We start from the raw sequence: 18,591 nt of genomic DNA on the forward strand, positions 1-18,591 counted from the left end.
TCCACATTCAGGTTTTTAGTGGTCATTTCACAAAGCTCACAGGTAGCATTATATCCTTTATGACATGCCACAGGATATTTCTACAGTGTTAAACCTATTACAAAAAAGTGGATTTTAAGTCTACATATTATATTACATTACAGCGTTATCCACTAGCCCCCTTAGGAAGTGTTAAGCTCCTGTTGCCACCGGATGAGCTGTGCATTTGACTCATCAGCAGAAGTAACTACCGATGAACGAACGCCTTACTACCGATAGCCGACACCCGCTCAAGGTTCTTGGCTAGTGGCGGACAACAAAACAGAAACGTTTCAAACTTGCTTTTCGCCAAAAAACCTCCTCCAGAAGTCAGCGGCGTCGGCTTTGGTGATGCGGAACGTGTCACCCTGGAACTGGCCCCCAGGAAAGATCGCCTTGATCTCTGCCAGCATGTGACTAAAGATGAGGGACAGCTTGGTCAGGTTCCTCCTGGTAGCAGAAAGGTAGAGAGAGATGGAAGAAAAGGGGAGAGAGGGACAGAGTGAGAGGGGGAGGGAGAAAGAGATCAAGAGAAGATCAAGGAAAAATAAGAGGGAAAAGGGGGGTCAATGGCCAGAGGGGTCAATGTTGGTAAAAGAGCAAAACGTAATTGCAGCACAATATAGATATAATATATAATAAAAGCACTCATAATTTCTCTGACTCGGTTACAGGACAAACGGTAGTCACGGTGAAGCCGATTGGAATGGCGCTCTTGATTTCTTAGTATATACTAGGTCTGTCCCCAACTAAGATTTTCTTTGGTCGACCAAAACTCGACTAGCACTTCTGAAAATTGACGAATCAAAATTTGAAACTTTTTTTTCTTCTATAAATGTCACAATGTTTTTCATCAAACCATTTTGTGTGATGTTTTACCTCACTATTTTAATTGATAATATGAAAGAAATACATACGTAAGAAGGGAGATTGACAACTCGACAAACATAAATGTTCTTCGCCGGAGAAGATAATGTAATTTGATTTGGATGTGATTCTTATAATAGGCATATTCATTTTTCAACCGAGCGCGTGTTAGTATTAGCGAAGTAGGCCAACTTATGGTTTTCAGGTGGTAGGCTAAATCATATTCAACGTCAAACTATGAAAAGTAAACCTATGTTGGCAGAGTTTGCATTCTACGTTTGAGTCACCCGGTGCTTTATAAATGTAAATGTACTGTAAATGAAATGCTGCCATACCACAGATTTATTTGCCACTTTGCCTAAAAACACTGTCAAAGTAGGCTATGGCAGAGTTTGTAGTTCGGCAGACAATTGTGTTCGTGCCGTGTGCTAAAAACTAAAAAAACAAAGCACAGATTAACGAAAGGGAAAACAATAACACCTTTTCTGGATTTTTTGTTGTTGTTGCTTTATTTGTCTTAAATAATATAATCTGCAATTTCTGTACAACATTTCTTTAATTCAGCAATGGTGACACAAGCGGGAATCGGATCTCACACTGCCATACGGCAGCTCGACTAAAGAAATCTTAAATCGACCAAGAGCATATTGACCAGAAAATCGACTTGTCGACTGGGTGGGGACAGCCCTAGTATATACACTAAGGTCATCCCAAATATAGTTATATCCCAAAACTTTTTTGGCCCAAACTTGTTGAATGATTAGCTTAAAGGGAAGGTTTTTGCAATTAAGACTGAGGTAAAGGTTCATTGAGTAGTGATAGGCAGTTTGTGAGAATAGGGTGGCTTTAGGACAAAACATCCCTCTTTGTGGTGCGGCTTTTATCAAATCTAACTTAACTTTGGAGTATGTTATTTTATAGAATGTTTATAACCAACCACTAAAGATGCTGGCAAAAATATGTCAATATTACAGTGGAAAAAAACCTCTCATGACATGTGCAATCAAAGAAGCACACACATGCACACACATACAGACATGCTCACACATAGAATTACTTTGCCAAGGTGTGCATACATGCGAGAAGGGTATAAAGAACTCAATGGCTGTGGGGTGCTGATAACCAGCTCTGCTAGGGTGATTGTGCGTGTGTGTCTTTGATTACACTATAAGCGCATCAACCAAATATTCCACCCAAAGTCTTGCCTTTAGCTTCACACCTGCACAATACAAGCTAAGATGGTAAATACCACCAACAAGCAGACACACCACAATCCTCACACAACCATCCAACACCATGAAAGCATTATAAACAGTGACTTCATCAATGCAAATGAGCCCACAGGTATCCTACAGTTATCAATCCATAAATACTATAAGCAGAGAGGGTAAATATGGAAGGAAGGAAGGAAGCTTAAGGAAGCTGATACTGTCTCGACATTTAAAACTAGATTAAAAACGTTCTTGTTTAGTCAATTCTATGATTGTTAAAGGGAAGTATGTGTGTACTTTCTATGTAAACCTGGGATGTGTGCTTGCCTATGTGTGTATCACATGTAACTTTTAAATTTTAATTATAGCTTATGTTCACATTGCCCAGCTAGATGTTACAAATAAAGTAAACCTGTTACTGTATATTGTTAGTATTATTATTATTATAGTTCCGTTGCTGTATATTGTTACTGTTATAGTTTTTATTACTAGTTGGAGACAACGGGGGACTGGCTGTTTTCATCCTTATTCGTATAAGTATAACCTACTTTAGAGTTCTTTCCCCTGGAACAGATTTCATGTTCCAACTGAGGGGGGCTGTCGTTGTTTTGGTGTGTGGGGCTGCATCAAATACCCTTTTTGCTCTGTTAAATTGCTGCACTAGTCCACACTTGACCGGTGGGGATCTCATTCTATTTTGACTGTAACTGTTAGCTGCTCCTGGCATTCTCTAATCCCTGCTCTCCTCTCTGTCCCCCCCCACACATTCCCTGTGGTGTGGGGGGTTTGAGCTGTCAGGACCTGCTTGGTCGTCGGTCTGCCAACGCTGAACCAGGTCGTCACCCGGAATCCAGTCTCCATGACGGCCAACAGCGAGTTTCCCGGTCCCATCCAACGTCTATAAAGCCGAACAATGGATTTTGGTGTTTCAAAACCCATTGACACTGTATGACTATGTTTAGCTTGTGTTCTGCTCCTCTCTCTTACCAACCGTCTCTGGAGGAGGGGATCCCTCTCTGAATTGCTCCTCCCAAGGTTTCTTCCATTTTTTCTCCCGGTGGGAGTTTTTCTGGGAATTTTTCCTTGTCTTCCTTGAGGGTTTAGGTTGGTTGAGGGGCAGTTCTATGGGCGCATGTGAAGCCCTCTGTGACATGCTTGCGTGTAAAAAGGGCTATACAAATACATTTGATTTGAGTTGATTTAAATATGCACTTTGAGACACACTTTTTGATCAATCACATGGGCCTTCAACGCACCCCCCCACCACCACCACCGTCACCTTCCACCAAACAACACGTTGATTTTGTATTAGTAAACGAACATTATGACATCAGGTAGCTCTTGACTAGTATTTTTAGGGAAATAACTTTCGCCAATACATCAGTCAGTTCCCACATAGCAGGAATAACTAAATGTCAGAGTGGTTCAACTTTAAGGCCTGCTCCAATTTTCACATTCTCAGAGCCAAAGAAGGACTGCACATTTCTTTCCCATGGCATGTTCATCCTCCACAGGACGAAGGAGAGCGCCGGGGCTGGAGCTGGAATGTCCTTGCTTTAAAAAAACAATGTAAAAAACAATAAAAAGCCTTGAAATAAAAAAGGCAATTGTAAAGGTGACTAAAAGTAGTGCAGGATACTTCCCTGACCAAAATCTATGCCACTAGCCAGCTAATACCTGTCCCAGACCAGGGTAATAATTTCAATACATCCTAGATAATGTCTGAATTATCAGGTTAAATATTTTGGGAGCAGTCCAATCCACAGTGCCATGCTGGATAGAACCAAGGATATGAGTTTGATATTTATTTTTTCAATACCTGAAATTGTATTTTCATGTAATTAAGTACACTCTGCTTAGGCTGTTAATGGGCTTTAATGTCTCCATGGGGCGATTAATAAGACTACTTCCACAGAGCAAGATAAAATACTTTGTACACAGACAGACAGAGAGAGAGGCAGGGAAAGCCTTAGGGGGAGTTAGGGAGACAGTGAGTAGCAAGGTTTATAAATCACGCCAGAGGCATATCCTTAGACAGGAAACGTCCATCATACAACAATTAGTAGCGCACCAACATTTGAGATGCATTTTCAAGGCGCGTTGCGTTTGAAAATCTCAGCGACACTCACTTTCACAACACCGTTCCAACATCAGCAACTTCTGTAGAAATGGGGAAACCTAGCCCAGCCCTTTGACACAAAAGGCTGACCTGATGATTATCATCATGTTTACACCATGGTAAATGCAGGTTACTCATCTATGGGGAAGCAGGAAGTATCTGCTTTATTTGCATTGCAGTATCCAAGTACGTTTTGTGTCCATAAAGAAAGTGAATGCATCCCAATAAAATAAGTTGACACCTTAAAACAACAGAGGGCAAAGCCAGGGTGACATGAGAAACCACTAAGGTCTTATATTGTACGGAAGTAACCTACTGACAACAAGTGTAGGTACTGTACTAACTAAAACTGTACTGAAAAAGGGAAAACAAACAAATAAAACAAAAGGGAGTCAGGGAGCAGTTAGGGAATAAGGCTAGTGAAGGTTGCCAGTTCAATTCCCAGCCGTGCCAAATTATGTTGTGTCCTTGGGCAAGGCACTTCACCCTAGTCGCTCTCGATAAGAGCATCTCCTAAATGACTAAATGTAAATTCAAACTTCTGTCTCCTGCTTTAAGAACAAGGTAGGACTTCAGATGTCTTTAAATCTTACCCTCAATGTGAATGTGTGTGTGTATTTTGGCCTCTCGTTTCATTAGTCTCAGTCATTTCATGCTTTTTCAGTCACCATTAGCTCTTTAATCAAGCGGGGAAGAACCTTGAATTCTCGATTGAGATGCAGAGGGGGAGAGTGCAGATGCTCATACAATGCAGGGGGAGCTAACAATTTCAGGACATCTTGGACTTGTGGCAGACGTTTGCGAGAAAATGTCACTTGAGTCAACACGGATTCACCAAAAACGTATACAAACGCCCTTGTGCTTGTACATACACACTGCGTACGTGTACACAAAAAGCCAGATGTCAACGCACACATAAAGGAGGTAAAAAAGGACACAGTCATCTGGCAAAACACAGGGCGGACATTGGTCAAACCGATTCCCCAGTTTTTAATATGTGACATGTTGGGGCTGTCAACTGTGTTGGGGAATAAGATAGCCTCCTGAATATATTTCTCTAGATTCAACAACATTTGACCAAAGAGGATCAAGCAGGCATCCCGTTATTGGTTCCACAGCAAACTGAGTGGCAGATTCAGCACTTGGGCCTACAGACCACAATGTATGTTTTTTGTGGCTTGTACCCTTATCCACATCCTATGGCCTGCACCACTAAACTAGCCATGTGATTTGTGAGCTTGACACCGCCCCAGGAAACACAGCCCATTGATTAGTCTAATGTCCTGGCTATTTGGAGTGGAGTTTGCATGGCAGGGCGGGTATAAACTACGCCTGGCTCCCTATTGGCTACTTGGCTCCTGATACCCCATTGGGTGGTTGAACTGTCCAACAGAGGTTAAATGATTCACCATCTACTGGAGAAAAATGTCAGTACTATCACCACACTGTACTACAGCTAATCAGCAAGAGTACCAGGATCTCAACCAAATGAGCACACACTGTTTTCTCCACATAGAAAATGTGCACAAATGGCACACAAACTGAGTAGTAGAGTAAAATGTATTAAGATAAATGTAGCAGGCGAGGAGTGGGAGGAGGAGGGGGGGTGCGGGCTGTTGTGACACCTGGATTTCTGCAGCTTAACAGCCAATGATGACACCCGCCCAGTTTCCTGTCACCTGCGAGACACCCTGTAACTAGAATTGGTGTTCCTGCCTTTCTTACAGTGTGACCTATATTGGACAGCTTTCTGCACATGACAACTCTATGGTGGCAGTGGGAGCCATCAAGCCATTAGTGCTAGTGCACAGTTCCCATAATGTAGTCAATGATTAAGATGTCAGTGAAACAGACAAATACAGATTACTTGAACTATAGATAGTGCATAGTGCCCACGATACAATTGGTGGCGCACACACACATTTCGGGAATTATATATACAATTTGGTGCAGTGCCCATGATCCAGCAGGTGATGACAGTCCTTCTCAGTGGTTTTGGTACCTATATTTCTCAGATCACAATTGAATTCTCTGTAATCTCTGAAGTACTTGTTCAAACTCCAAATAATCTATTCTAGTCAAATTGCCAATGCTGTGGTAGCCTACATTCATGCAAATGATTATGTAGCCTTCATTTGTCTGCTGTATCTAACATTATCAATTGCTTATGTTAATATGTTGATCAAAATGTATTATATTGGTTCTCTGTTAACTTGTCTTACCAGCACAAATCTAATTATTGAATTCATAACATAAGTCATTACATGCACAATGGTTGCGCCAGTTGTCATAATTGTAGGCCTAATTCACCACACAGCGCTTACATGTACAGTTCTGCCGACCAAGGAGGCTAAAGTGGTAGGACTAGTGCCCATGTCTGTTATGCAGCTGGTGATTATAATGTGTCGTTGATTTGCTGTGAAGTGTGTGTGCACATTTGCAATGTGCAGGCAGTTTTGACAAAAGTAAACACATTAATTTATGTACTGTCGCCTTTAATTCTGGGGACCCTGATGAGTACAGGAAGGCCAGATACGACCTTCTGAAGGCCATCAAAGCAGCGAAAAGGGCCTACAGGACCAAGGTGGAGTCCAGCTACCATGGCTCTGACCCCAGGCGCATGTGGAGTGGACTTAAAGCCATTACAGACTACAAAGGGAGAGGCTACAATGAGACCCAGTCTTCTGTCCTACTGCCAGACGAGCTGAACTCCTTCTACGCTCGCTTTGAGAGGGACAGTGAACCCCCTGCAGTGGAGCTACCTGAAGGCCAAGCCAGTGGTGTGCCTACACTAACTGTAGCTGAGGTGAGGTTATGCTTTAAGAAGATCAACCCTCGCAAGGCACCTGGCCCAGACGGCATATCAGGTAGGGCCCTTAGGGGCTGCGCTGACCAGCTGGCAGGGGTCTTCAGTGACATCTTCAACCTCTCCCTTAACCTGTCTGTACTCCCCACCTGCTTCAAGAGGACCACCATCATCCCTGTGCCCAAGAACACCAAGGTCACATGTCTGAATGACTATCGCCCAATAGCACTGACCTCTATCATCATGAAGTGCTTCGAGCGGCTAGTCAAATCATTCATCTGCTCCTCGCTGCCCCCCACACTGGACCCTATGCAGTTTGCATACCGGTCCAATAGGTCTACAGACGATGCCATCGCTCTGACCATGCACACCGCTCTCTCCCACCTGGACAAGGGGAATACATATGTGAGGATGCTGTTCATTGACTACAGCTCTGCATTCAACACCATCATCCCCTCCAGACTGGTCTCCAAGCTTGTGGACCTGGGACTAAGCACCTCCCTCTGCAAGTGGATCTTCCACTTCCTGACGGGGAGGCCACAGGTGGTGAGAATCGGTGACCGCACTTCATCTGTACTGATCACCAACACAGGCACCCCCCAGGGCTGTGTGCTCAGCCCTCTCCTGTTCTCCTTGTTCACCCACGACTGTGCGGCTACGCACAGCTCCAACCTCCTCGTTAAGTTTGCTGACGACACAACCATCGTGGGCCTCATCTCTGACAGTGACGAGTCAGCCTACAGAGAGGAGGTTGACACCCTGACATCATGGTGTCAGGACAACAACCTCTCTCTTAACATCAGCAAGACCAAGGAGATGATTGTGGACTTTAGGAGGCGGCAGGAGGAGGAGCATGCACCCCTATTCATCAATGGATCGGAAGTGGAGAAGGTCAGCTGCTTCAAGTTCCTCGGGGTGAACATCAGCAATGACCTCACCTGGTCTGTTCACACGGACAAGGTGGTCAAAACGGCCCGTAAGCGCCTCTTCTTCCTGAGGAGACTGAAGAAGTTTGGTATGGACTCAGTCATCCTTACTAACTTTTACAGATGCACTATAGAAAGCATTCTGACTGGTTGTATCACAGTGTGGTATGGGAGCTGCACAGACCGGTACCGCAAGGCCCTACGAAGTGTGGTCCGTTCTGCTGAGTTCATCATCGGCAGGAAGCTCCCAGCCCTACAGGACACCTACCACACACGTTGCCTTAGGAAAGCCAGCAGGATTCTAAGAGACTGTTCCCACCCATCCTTCAGTCTCTTTACCCCGTTGCCTTCTGGCAGGCGTTACCGCAGCATCCGGTCGCGCACACGCAGACTGGACAACAGTTTCTACCCAAGGGTCATCAGGCTTCTCAATGGACACTGATATGGACATTTTTACTGCACACTAGTCACTTATACACTGTCACTTTCAGCTACTGGTTGCTCTTTCAGTAACATTGCACTACTGTACCTCGCCACCAGGCTCCTGTTTGGTCATTGACAAAGTCACTGATCTGTAAATTTGCACTACTGCACTGTACTCCATTTAGGTTAGATTAGTTTATAGGGTTGTAACAGGTTTTTTTTTTTTTTTTTTTTTTTTTTTTTTTGTGTATTAGGGTTAGTATAGCGTACTATTTATTGTTATCTGTAATTTAGGAAGTTTTAGTGTTAGGGTTAGTATAGTCGTTTATTTATTGCTATCTGTATATTTAGGAAGTTCACTTATCTAAGCTCAGCATAGATGTAAATTTGTTCTGTGTACTTATATGTTATGTTATGCCAAGTGCTTGCGTTGTCTTGTCTTAAGAATTTCAGTGCCCAGTCTAACCTTGTGTTGCTCTGTGCACCTGACAAATAAAAGACTTGAACTTGAACTTGAACTTGTAACAGAATTCATGAAAGTATACACACTTTACATTGTCGTTCTGTTAGCTAGGCAGCATTTTATCTGTAAAGAAACCCCTTTGACAACAGAGATTCAATGCAATGCCAGCAGTCAACACTAACCTGGCCATATCAGTTGTAAAAGTGAAAAACAAAAACTAAATGCTGATTCGAACATTGTTAATCTGCAGTTCCAACGTATATGATAAAGCTATCAGAAACATATTCATTCAAGGCACCGTTTGCAAAATGAAAAAACATGAAATGAAGATCATAGCCAGGGATGAAAATGCTGTGTCATCTCCTGCTCTTGAGCCCGAGTGTGTGTGGTCTTGGGAGCATCTCTCAGACCACAGTCAGGACCATCCTCCTCTAACAACAGAGCAGCCAGTGTGTAATGCGACAGGTTAATGTAACAGGAAACCTTCCTCGTGCCTAAGTGCATAGATGGATGCAGATCCTCTGACTTACTTCATCTCCAATGTGGTGCTGACTAGCTCAGTGTCTGTGGTGAGGGTGTGGTGAGGGTGGTGGAGGGTGAAAGGGCAGGGTGTGTGTACGTCTGCCCGGAAGCGGCTCTAATCTCTGTGGCCGGGGTAGTGTGGCAGCGTTTCAGCACGGCTTCGGACAGACGGACCAGAGAGGAACAGGAGCGGGGAGAGGCGGGGAGGGACGGGGAGGGACTCATCACAAAACACCTGCTAGACTACATACCAGCTGGGAAGCCATAGCTCTATGGGGAAGCGGTGAGGGAGCTTTACAAGCTTTACCAGGAACAGGGACGGGGAGGGACTCATCACAAAACACCTGCTAGACTACATACCAGCTGGGAAGCCGTAGCTCTGTGGGGAAGCGGTGAGGGGGAGACTAATAACGCGTTAACGCAATCTCACTTTCATGCGACAAAAAAAAAATTGTGCCGTTAACGCAGGTTTCTTTTTTACCCTGGGAATCACCTGTTGTCACATGAGTTCGACTACCGACGGTAGCTGAATGATGAAGAGAGGGCTTTTAGATGGGAAGGTGTATTTCCAGAAGTTGCGAGACGGCTCGGTTGACAAATCTAAGGCTGTGTGTACTGATTGTCAGGCTGAGTTTAGTTATCACCGGAGTACTTCCAGCCTAAACTATCGGATGCAAGCAAAGCACACAGCTAGAAGCAGCAGTGTTAGCACTGCAGCAGTAGCAGCAGCAGCGTTCACTCCTGTAACAAATGGCAGACAACACTCGCAAAAGAAGCGAGAAGCTGACTGGGTTCAATAAAATACAAACTGTCTTGTTCAATATTAAGGTCAATCTGTGGTTGCTTATGTATCTGGAGTATGTTTGAGTAAGATTTGAATATTATGGAGCAGGATACGGTGGTAGGCTATGAGACAACATGTCTTAAATGTATTTTATTTTCCAGAAGTCTAAATTTGTGGATGCAGTGTTTCCCACAGATTAGAAATCTAGTTGTGGCGGGGAGGGGGGTGGGGGTTGTCAGACCCGGGGGGGGGGGGGGGAATGTCGTAATAATTCCTTCGTTAATAATTCGTTACACAGTTAATTTGTTAATAATTAGTTACATTAAATATTAATCCTAAATGATTCACACCTTCACAAAATTAACAACAACTAATATATCATTTCTGCATTATGCATGTAGCCACGCTAGTGCTAAACAACTATTTAACTGGTCGGCTCCAGGACGCCGGGTAAGTAGCTAGCTCCTGAGACTTCTCACAAAAAGAACGAAGGGGAACCTTCGAGTAAGGTACCTAGCGAAAAGTAGCCTCAACTTTCCTCGACTTTTAGCTACGACACTAATGCTGAAAGCTCGCTGATATAGCTTTCGGTCTTACTAGAACAGCGTATGTATGCATTGTGGCTAATGTGTGCTGACGTTGTGACTGTGCATATGTGAGAAAGACCCATGAGTGACAGAGAGACGGAGGGAGGGCAGGGGAAAGGAAATGCAGCTGAACGAATACACTGCGTGTTTTAACCTAAATAGCGATAAAAAAAAATGTTTCACGAAACGCAATGTGTGGCGGCCGGTGTTGATTCTGTGGCGCACCGCCACAAATTAGTCTGTGTGGGAAACACTGGGATGTTTATTATAGCTACAGCAGTATAGTTTGTGAGTGAATAAAACTCCTTCACAATTTAAGTTGTGTTCCATCTGAACTTGTTATATGGATATTATCATCCAGTTAGGCCCATCTGAAGTTAAGTATACCCTGTTAATGTTTATTTTAAATTTTTCATTTATTGGGGTACAATTTTTACAGATGAAATTGTTTGCGATTAATCGCGATTAATCATGTGAAATAATGCGATTAAATATTTTTATCACTTGACAGCCCTATTAATTTCACTTAAGCTGTTGGAACATTCAGGGCCTCTATTAAGGCCAAAATATGCTTCTGCTTCTCCATTTACGGATGGGCGGGCGCATGGATACGGACGGATAGACTGCGTTTATGTTACTCCGTAGGCTGTGGGTGCTGAAAACAATTCACCGCCAGAGGAGTAGGTGGCGCAACGGTTTTTTGTTTAGACATCGTCGAGTGATTATTTACTTAGGTTACCGAGAAGTCGGAGCAAATTTACAAATTAGCCGTTTCATCAATAAAATACGCACATTTTCTGCAACTACACCACCCATTTCTTGTCACATTTTAATTCAGATGCTGATTTACATGTACTGCAGAAATATGAATTGTAAAAACTTTACAAGCAATGGCGGTCAAAGGATTCTGTTCGTCCTGCTATCATAGTAACCCCGCCCCCGCACCTTAAGCGGTTCTTAATATTGAGCAATCACAGCCAAGGGGGTCTCCGTAGCTCTCCGTAGCTACGAAATAGTTAGAAAATTCAGGAGGTGCACGTCAAGCTCTCCGAGGGCTGACAGAGAGCTCGTAGAGGGCATTCCACGGAGACGAGGGCGTGCCCATGTGTCAGTTTTTTGAAAAACGCAGGAGCATATATCGGCCTTTAGGTGTGAAGAGTACAGCTGAATTCCTAAAATCTATGAAAAATGTTGACATCCTTATCCTAACAGAAACAAGGTGCAATGCAGACATAGAAACCTACTGTCCATCTGGATATTATGAACTAATGACCTTCATTAACCTTTTCTGGGAACCTGTTAAGTGTTAGGTGTGTTAAGTAAATTGAAAGCTGTTCTTGTACATGCATGTAAATGGTCTCTTTTGAAAGCTGACACTAAAGTTATTTCCCCTGTTGTCAGGACCCCTGTCAGTCCTACTAGTGTTCAGTAATAGAAGCTTGAACACAAGGAAAGTGAAAGTTTCTATTTCCGCCTGGATTTTGTTTTGAAAACAGAGGCCTGTAGAGGCCTAGAGATGGAAGGTATTAGCTGGAAGACAGAATTGGACCACAGGTTGAAGCCTTACCTAATTCAAATCAAAAGTCAAACATAATACCACAATATATTCATATTTGTCACATGTTTTTATGAGAGTACATCCATGCGTTTTCTAAAAGGGCCTTTTGGAGACTCCAGAAATGACCCTTATAACCAAGGTCAAATTGTTATCTATAATGAAAGGTGGTACTTAGAACTATCATATATAATAGCTAAATCCCACATTAGTATTACTGAAACACAAAAACTGAAGCATGAACACATTGTAGTGCTTTATCTGATTCCCAGGATTGGCACAAAAAGAACACTGATTCTGTCAACCATATTGCGCAATCGACTTTTATTTTGAAGGCTCCACCAAAACATAACAAATGGGGTATCACCATTTACATTTAGCGCTAAGCTAGATGGGGGCAGTGTGGGGGGGGGCAGGACGCACAGACCTAGTTGGCTTTAGAAGGCTGTCAACGGGGCATGGAAGCTCCTATTGGGTGATACAAGATGTCTATCGAAAGTGGAGAGCGTAGCAGCCATTTTAAGACTATCCACGAGTTTGTACTCCACCCATATCTCTTCCTATGAGCGATGGTGCGTGAGAGACTGAAATAAAAATAATTGGCGAAGGAAGAATGAAGCAACAAGATCGTGGCTATGTGTGGATATAATTCATTGTTTGGACAACTTCTCGACATGGTTAGATACTTTGGACCTTTGGGAATATGCATATGAGGTTTTGATGGGTTGTGTGCATACCTGGAACATTCTGAAGTAATCGTAGGTAAGTAATAACTTTTTTCTCTGACTTTGCTGAAGGAACGGTCACCGGACAAAGACGTTGACGGTACTTGCTGTTGCGAGTTGATCTTGAATTGGTTTATTTCAATGGAAGCACAAGAATTGTAGCTTTCCAATGATATATAACATGTGTAGCAGTCTAAAAAATATATTTGTTGATACTTTGTGCATAGTAGCTGGGGGAGGAGGGGGCAGTGTTTAGGGGAAAAAGAGGTTAAAACTGAGCACTGTACACCGGGGTAGAAACTCTGGCGGAATTCTGGTATGGTACAGTACAAAGGAACCCTGGCCAACCACACTGCTGTGTAGTCAAACAAGGGAAGTCATGTTTGGCTAAAACGTAGCAGCATAGAAAAATGTATAAACTTTTGTGCAATTTATATCCCCCCGGCAGAATCCTCCTACTACAATGAGGATATTTTTTACTTCCTCTTCACAGAAATTGGTCATTTCCAGTCCCAGGGAAATGTGCTGCTGTGCGGAGATCTAAACGCAAGGACAGGAACTGAACTGACCATATAGACCCGCAGGGCAACAACCATGTGTTTGGCCTGAGTCCTCTATACATGACACTAAGCATAAGTCAGAGGAATAGTCTAGATGGGGTAATAAATAATAGTGGGAGGGAGTTAGTACATCTTTGCACTTCAAGCCTTTACTTCCTAAATGGCAGAATCAGAGGGGACTCCTTAGGGAGGTACACATACTCCTCAACACATGGAAGCAGCGTAGTAGACTATGCAGTCACTGACATGGACCCCTCCTCCTTTAATGCATTCACTGTCAGACCTCAGACCCCACTAACAGACCACTGTCAGATAAATGTGCATCTGAAAACAAATGGACAAATTTTTTTTTAAACAACCTGAGTCCTGCAAAATGTTCAAACTACAAACATCATACAAATGGGGTCCTGACAGTGACGACACTTAAAAAAATATACAGTGGGGCAAAAAAGTATTTAGTCAGCCACCAATTGTGCAAGTTCTCCCACTTAAAAAGATGAGAGAGGCCTGTAATTTTCATCATAGGTATACCTCAACTATGAGAGACAAAATGAGAAATAAAAATCCAGAAAATCACATCTTCTGATTTTTAAAGAATTGATTAGCAAATTATGATAGAAAATAAGTATTTGGTCAATAACAAAAGTTAATCTCAATACTTTGTTATATACCCTTTGTTGGCAATGACAGAGGTCAAACGTTTTCTGTAAGTCTTAACAAGCTTTTCATACACTATTGCTGGTATTTTGGCCCATTCCTCCATGTAGATCTTCTCTAGAGCAGTGATGTTTTGGGGCTGTCGCTGTGCAACACGGACTTTCAACTCCTTCCACAGATTTTCTATGGGGTTGATATCTGGAGACTGGCTGGGCCACTCTAGGACCTTGAAATGCTTCTTACGAAGCCACTCCTTCGTTGCCCGGGCGGTGTGTTTGGGAACATTGTCATGCTGAAAGACCCATCCACGTTTCATCTTCAATGCCCTTGCTGATGGAAGGAGGTTTTCACTCAAAATCTCACGATACATGGCCCCATTCATTCTTTCCTTTACACGGATCAGTCGTCCTGGTCCCCTTGCAGAAAAACAGCCCCAAAGCATGATGTTTCCACCCCCATGCTTCACAGTAGGTATGGTGTTCTTTGGCTGCAATTCGGCATTCTTTCTCCTCCAAACACGACGGGTTGATTTTTTACCAAAAAGTTATATTTTGGTTTCATCTGACCATATGACATTCTTCCAATCCTCTTCTGGATCATCCAAATGCTCTCTAGCAAACTTCAGACGGACCTGGACATGTACTGGCTTAAGCAGGGGTACACGTCTGGCACTGCAGGATTTGAGTCCCTGGCGGCGTAGTGTGTTACTGATGGTAGCCTTTGTTACGTTGGTCCCAGCTCTCTGCAGGTCATTCACTAGGTCCCCCCGTGTGGTTCTGGGATTTTTGTTCACCGTTCTTGTGATCATTTTGACCCCACGGGGTGAGATCCTGCGTGGTGCACCAGATCGAGGGAGACTATCAGTGGTCTTGTATGTGTTCCATTTTCTAATAATTTCTCCCACAGTTGATTTCTTCACACCAAGCTGCTTACCTATTGCAGATTCTGTCTTCCCAGCCTGGTGCAGGACTACAATTTTGTTCCTGGTGTCCTTTGACAGCTTGGCCATAGTGGAGTTTGGAGTGTGACTGTTTGAGGTTGTGGATAGTCTTTTATATTGATAACGAGTTCAAACAGGTGCCATTAATACAGGTAACAAGTGGAGGACAGAGGAGCCTTTTAAAGAAGAAATTACAGGTCTGTGAGAGCCAGAATTCTTGCTTGTTTGTAGGTGACCAAATACTTATTTTACCGAGGAATTTACCAATTAATTCATAAAAAATCCTACAATGTGATTTTCTTGATTTTTTTTTCTCATTTTGTCTCATAGTTGAGGTATACCTATGATGAAAATTACAGGCCTCTCTCATCTCTTTAAGTGGGAGAACTTGCACAATTGGTGGCTGACTAAACACCTTTTTGCCCCACTGTATCTCAACTTCTCCTGAAATTACCAACATAATTCATGATTTAGTCTCAGCCAAATTCCAAACATATCAATCTGGAATAAATAGGGCTGTAACAGAAATTCTTACTATTGTTCACAAATCAACCAATAAAGCAGGTGTTACTAAAAACTGTTATAAGACAAAACAGAAGCCAAAAAGTGATGAATGGTTTGATGAAGACCAGTGTTTCCCACAGATTAGAAATCTAATTGTGGCGGGGAGGGGTGGGGGTTGTCAGACGGGGGGGGGGGGGGGGGGGGGGGGGGGGGGGGGGGGGGGGTCGTATTAATTCCTTCGTTAACAATTCGTGACACAGTTAATTTGTTAATAATTTGTTACATTAATTATTAATCCAAAATGATTCACACCTTCACAAAATTTACAACAACTAACATATCATTTCTGCATTATGCATGTAGCAACGCTAGTGCTAAACAACTATTTAACTGGTCGGCTCCATGACGCCGGGTAAGTAGCTAGCTCTTGAGACTTCTCACCAAAAGACCGAAGGGGAAACTTTGAGTACTGCAAGTCGCTCTGGATAAGAGCGTCTGCTAAATGACTAAATGTAAATGTGAGTAAGGTACCTAGCGAAAAGTAGCCTCAACTTTCCTCGACTTATAGCTACGGCACTAATGCTGAAGGCTAGCTGATATAGCTGTCGGTCTTACTAGAACGGCATATGTATGCATTGTTGCTAACGTGTGTTGACGTTGTGACTGTGTGCATATGTGAGAAAGACGCATGAGTGACAGAGAGACGGAGCGAGAGCAGGGGAAAGGAAATGCAGCTGAACGAATACGCTGCGTGTTTTAACCTAAATAGCGATAAAAAAAATATAGCGTTTTTTTACGAAACGCAATATGTGGCGGCCGGTGTTGATTCTGTGGCGCACCGCCACACATTAGTCTGTGTGGGAAACACTGAAGACTGAACAAATATCAGAAAACAATTAAGAAATATAGGAGTCAGATGGGCTGAGCGGTGAGGGAGTCGGCCTAGTAATCTGAAGGTTGCCGGATCGATTCCCCGCCAAGCCAAATTACGTTGTGTCATTGGGCATGGCACTTCACCCTACTTGCCTCGGGGGGAATGTCCCTGTACTTACTGCAAGTCGCTCTGGATAAGAGCGTCTGCTAAATGACTAAATGTAAATGTAAGAAATCTGTCAAATCAAAAACACCATCAACCACAAAACACATAGCTGTATCAGCATTATACACAGAGAATACAAAACAAACTATAAAAAGGAAAACATAACAATCAAAAGCTAAAAGAAATTGAAGACTCAATTGGCCAAAATCTATTCTGGAAAAAATTGAACAACTTAAACAAAAATAATACATTTAACAATTCAAAATGGTTACATTTGTAAAAACAGATTTTGAAAACCTGTATAAAGAAATGTCTAAACTCTAACCAGAAACAGATACAAGATAAATTATGAATACTTGAAACAACCATCAAGAACAATCAGGACCCACTTGATTACCAAATTACAATAATAGAACTAGAAGACCACATCATTAAAAAAAAGGAAAAAACATGCAGTCCTGACAGTATCAGGACAGAGATGCTTAAAAACAGCACTCCTGAGCTGCAGCAGGCTCTGCCTAAGTTGTTCCACCTGGTTCTTGAAGCGGGCTGTTTCCCTGAGATCTGGAGTCAGGGGTTTATTTCCCCAATATTCAAGAGTGGAGACAAATTGGAACCAAATAACTACCGAGGCATCTGTGAGAGCAGTAACATGGAGAAGGTTTTCTGCAGCATTATCAATGGCCGAATGCTGGCCTTCCTTACGGAACACAATGTCCTGAGTAAAAGGACAAAGTGGCTTCCTACCAAATCACCGCACTACTGATCCTATTTACATCCTACACACCCAGGGCCGGATTAAGACAATGGGCTTTAGGGGCTGCAGCCCCGGGCCTCGCCACCAGGGGGGCCTCGGGTTGCCCGATGTCGAGTGAGTCAACGGCACCGCGCATAACATTAGAACAATTCTGAGTGAAAACAAAAAGAAAATGTGCAAAAATGTCCGGTCAAGGAAAGCAGAGTGTGGCCAAAATTCGCGATGGGACTAAACTCGAATAGCTTCGGCGACTTTTTATAGTACAAAATCGTTGTCAATCAAAAGGAGATGCAGTCTTTCGACACACCCTCCAATCACCAAGCAGAAGCCCAGCGTCAAGGCCAGCCCACTCCTCCATTCACTCCCAGAGACGCTGAGCGTCCAGAGAAGAATAAAATGGAGGGGAAAAAGATGCCAGGAGGAACTGAAAAAGCCAGGTAAAAAAAGAAAGATCTGTCACTTTATAAATCTAGGTTCCTGCAAGGGTGGGAACAATATGTTTTCTCAAAAGCCCTGAATCTTTCAGGTAAACATTTGGGTTGTAATTTCCGGAAAATATACCTAAGAATATGACTCCAACGTAATGTTCATATTAGGCTAGGCTACATAAAGCTAAAAAAAACTTTTGCACTGAAATGTATGTAAAAACTTCCGCTCGCGCCATGCGCGCTCGCATTAATGGGAAGTTCCGATTTCACCTCACATCAAAACCTTGACTAGGTACACTATTAGGTTCGGGTTAAGCATCAAATGTAAATCCGTTTTTTTATATTTTAAGGGAAGCTAAGCTTCCATTGCAGTCTTAAAGAAATCACCACTGCACACAACACTTTTTCTGCATTTGAGTTCCATTTTCACTTTCTCTCAGCCTACTACCTTGAACGGACCACCTAGCTAGCTACGTAAACACATTCCCGAATTCAACGGCGGCGTCATTATTTCGATCAGCGTAACCGGCGTAACGCAAGCGTTGGGTTTGGGTTCGGTGGGAAAAAAATGTAGGTTCGGGCCGAAACCGAATCCTATCCGAAAGCCCAATATTCGACCGAATCAGAATCCTGGATTCGGTGCATCCCTAGTTAATAGAGCATGACATACTGCGCCAACACAATACTGTGCTTCTTTCTT

The 18,591-nt window shown here is 43.1% G+C and overlaps 1 protein-coding gene across 12 annotated transcripts in view; it reads right to left on the minus strand.

Annotated features, from left to right (window-relative positions):
• Window positions 1-18,591, minus strand: part of cblb (Cbl proto-oncogene B, E3 ubiquitin protein ligase) — a 150,253-nt gene that overhangs the window by 86,496 nt on the left and 45,166 nt on the right. For 9 of the 12 annotated variants that reach the window (XR_006958611.1, XM_047050880.1, XM_047050879.1 and 6 more), the window contains one exon: window positions 322-468. The exons of 1 other annotated variant lie outside the window; for it this stretch is intronic. Coding sequence is in view for 9 of the 11 variants with exons in the window: in XM_047050880.1 (XP_046906836.1) it covers window positions 322-468 (147 nt within the window). In the remaining 2 variants the exon portion in view is untranslated. Of the gene's footprint in view, window positions 1-321; window positions 469-7,254; window positions 7,279-18,591 lie in introns of those variants that run through there. 2 more of the 12 variants (XM_047050883.1, XM_047050885.1) reach the window with 2 other exon arrangements.

The sequence above is a fragment of the Hypomesus transpacificus genome, unplaced genomic scaffold (genome assembly GCF_021917145.1).
Source record: "Hypomesus transpacificus isolate Combined female unplaced genomic scaffold, fHypTra1 scaffold_130, whole genome shotgun sequence".
NCBI lineage: Eukaryota > Metazoa > Chordata > Actinopteri > Osmeriformes > Osmeridae > Hypomesus > Hypomesus transpacificus.